The 2,643-nt window shown below is 30.6% G+C and overlaps 1 protein-coding gene across 1 annotated transcript; it reads right to left on the reverse strand.

The window, feature by feature from the left end:
* Positions 1-331: 331 nt before the first annotated feature.
* LOC145068958 (plasmodesmata-located protein 6-like) lies at positions 332-1,649 on the reverse strand. Its single transcript, XM_079015918.1, has 3 exons — positions 901-1,649; positions 619-804; positions 332-424 (listed from the first exon to the last, which is right to left on the reverse strand). The coding sequence occupies exons 1-3, from the start codon at positions 1,604-1,606 to the stop codon at positions 408-410; spliced, it is 909 nt and encodes a 302-aa protein (XP_078872044.1). The 5' UTR covers positions 1,607-1,649; the 3' UTR covers positions 332-407.
* Positions 1,650-2,643: the final 994 nt, after the last annotated feature.

Below are 2,643 nucleotides of genomic sequence, written 5' to 3' on the forward strand. Positions count from 1 at the left end.
TGAAAACTTTTGTCCTCTTCATTTTATCTTAAGCACTGATGTTAAGAAATACGCATCTAATAGTTCATTTCAAGAACACATCAAACCATTTATTGTTTGAGCAACAAAACATATGAAAACGATTCATTATTTACAAAAATATGTACCTAGCTATATATCCTGCAAACCATAATAAACACTCCCAATAAAAAAAAGTGTACAACTACATTTTGATCCGTATAAGATGGTGTGTGAAAAAGGAATATATATATATATATATATATATATATATATATATATATATATATATATATATATATATATATATATATATATATATATATATATATATATATATGAGGAGTTTCTAGGGAATCCTTCTATTTTTAGCTTGCTTCACTTTGGAGAACCTAGCTTTTACAAACACTTTAATGGCATCTCTTTGCTGCGAAGACGCACAAAAGTTAAAATTCGAAGATAAAATAAAAGATTTAAAAATAAGAATAATAATAAAAAGATGGTCAAACAATAACAATTAACTAGCTCAAATGATTATTGTCAAGCAATATACATGTTCCAAATATAAAGTATAACGATGTATGTTTATTAACATAATTGTTTTAAAATTAAAACATGTACCTCTCTTTTTGTAGATAATAATACCAGCAACGATACCAGTGATCAAAGAAGCCCCTCCAACCGAGGCACCAATTGTAATCGCCAGTTTCTTCACTCGTTTTGATTTCTTTCTTTCTTTCAATCCATCATAATTATAATCATAGTTATAATTATTATCATTAAAATTATAGTTATTATTATCATTACCTGCATTCATGCAAATTATCCATGTTAATCTTACTAATTAGTTCCAATAACTAACCATAATAATTTAATCCATGCAGAGATTGAACAAGCGCATACCTTTTTCAGGTTTGAACCCATGATCAGCATATCGAATATAACATTTTCCAAGATACATATCACCCCAAGAAGATGTCTCACACTCAGATCTCAATCGTCCACGTGCCTCCAAGATGCAATCTTCACACTCGCTTAGACTCAAATCTTCTACGCATTGTGCTACACCCTGCACACTGCCAGACCCTCCAGCACGAAAGTATTGTCCATTGCCAACAATTAGATATGCGAGGGCATCATCTATAAGGTTCATAGTAACCGAAGTATAACCAGTTATCGGAGGGCCACAACTTTTCGTCACCTCCATCTTGTCTTCAACTCCAAAAAACGATGTATTATCGTATTTTAGAAAGCACCCATCTAACTGTATGGCTCCACTGGTTGACCGAGGACATGTGCTCGCTACTTGATTCACAGAGCTGATTATACAGTCTCTGCAATCTGAGTTGCTAAGGTCGCCTTGACACTGAAAGAGGCCGTAAACAACATCGCTTGCTGAGCATCCAGGAGGAGAGATTGTGAATTTGTTGAAGTTGGAGACGGAGGCTGAGTTGACTATCGATGTGAAAAGTGAGTTGACATTCAACTCGTAAGGTGTCCTGTTGGTGAAGCAAAGCTTAGAGCATTTAACATATATTATGGAATTTTTGGCGGAAACGGATAAAAGACCGAAGATGAGAGAAGAGAAAATGAGAGCTCGTTGTAGCATTTTTAGAGGATATAATTTCAAAGATCCAATGTTTAAACATATACATATATAAGCACAGATAGATACATGAAAATTTAGTATTTAGTTTGCATATAAAGCACATTAAACTACGATGGTAAACTATTAAAACATATTTGGTGTTCCGGTTGGTGTGTCCTTTGCGTTTGTGACAGGCTTAAGTTCTTTAAAATCAATTGCGGTCAAATTTGCTGTAATAGAAAAAGGATATTTTCCTATTTGTTTCCTTGTCCTCTTGTTATTTGGCATCTTTTTATCTAAAAGAAGGTAGATGTACATGGCTATTGACGTTGGTTGTAGCAATGTCCACCCTAGTTAATTAGTTGATATTTGTTTATGCATTCTATCGAGTTTTACAAACCTTTAATTAGATCTTCATAAAAAGGATTTAACGTTATTTGCATAAATCGCTTTACATAATCACCTAATTAACTTCAAACGTAGTATGTATTTTAATCACTTGCTAGACCACGACCTTAATATGAACAAATTAACTCTCAAGCTACGGAAAATGTGTAGGTAAGAAAAATAAATTTTTAGTATATACTAGGTGTAAGACTCATGTATTACATGCGTTTATTTTAAAGAAAAAAAAATATATGAAATTCTAAACATTTGAGAAGTTTGAATTTATAAAAAACAAAATAAAGAAATATTGAATTATTAAAATTAAATTATTTGTTTTTCTTTTAAATTAAACAAATAATTTAGATAAATAAATAAAGGAAACTAATGAAACTTTAATTTAGAAATTTGAAATTATAAAGAAATCAATTAATGAAACTGATATGCATTTATTATTATATTTATTGCAATTAATAAAATAAAAAAAAAAACTCACAAAATACCATGTGGAAAAAAATTAATTGAAAATAATCACAAAATGACATGTGGCCAAATCAATAAGAGTGTGACATGTGGCAAAAAGTTCTTTATTTATTAGAGATGATTTTCTCGAATATTGATTTACTAGGTGTGTGACCCGTGTATTACACGGGTTTATTAAAAGCTCCAAAAGT

Source organism: Lactuca serriola, chromosome 8, assembly GCF_051521515.1.
Source record: "Lactuca serriola cultivar US96UC23 chromosome 8, Lser_US96UC23_V15, whole genome shotgun sequence".
NCBI lineage: Eukaryota > Viridiplantae > Streptophyta > Magnoliopsida > Asterales > Asteraceae > Lactuca > Lactuca serriola.

Bases quoted from the DNA above. Each gene is read 5' to 3' on its own strand.
- LOC145068958 (XM_079015918.1), bottom strand. From the start codon at position 1,606: ATGCTACAACGAGCTCTCATTTTCTCTTCTCTCATCTTCGGTCTTTTA. The intron at 805-900 runs GTATGCGCTTGT...GCATGAATGCAG, and splicing joins TGGGTTCAAACCTGAAAAAG to GTAATGATAATAATAACTAT.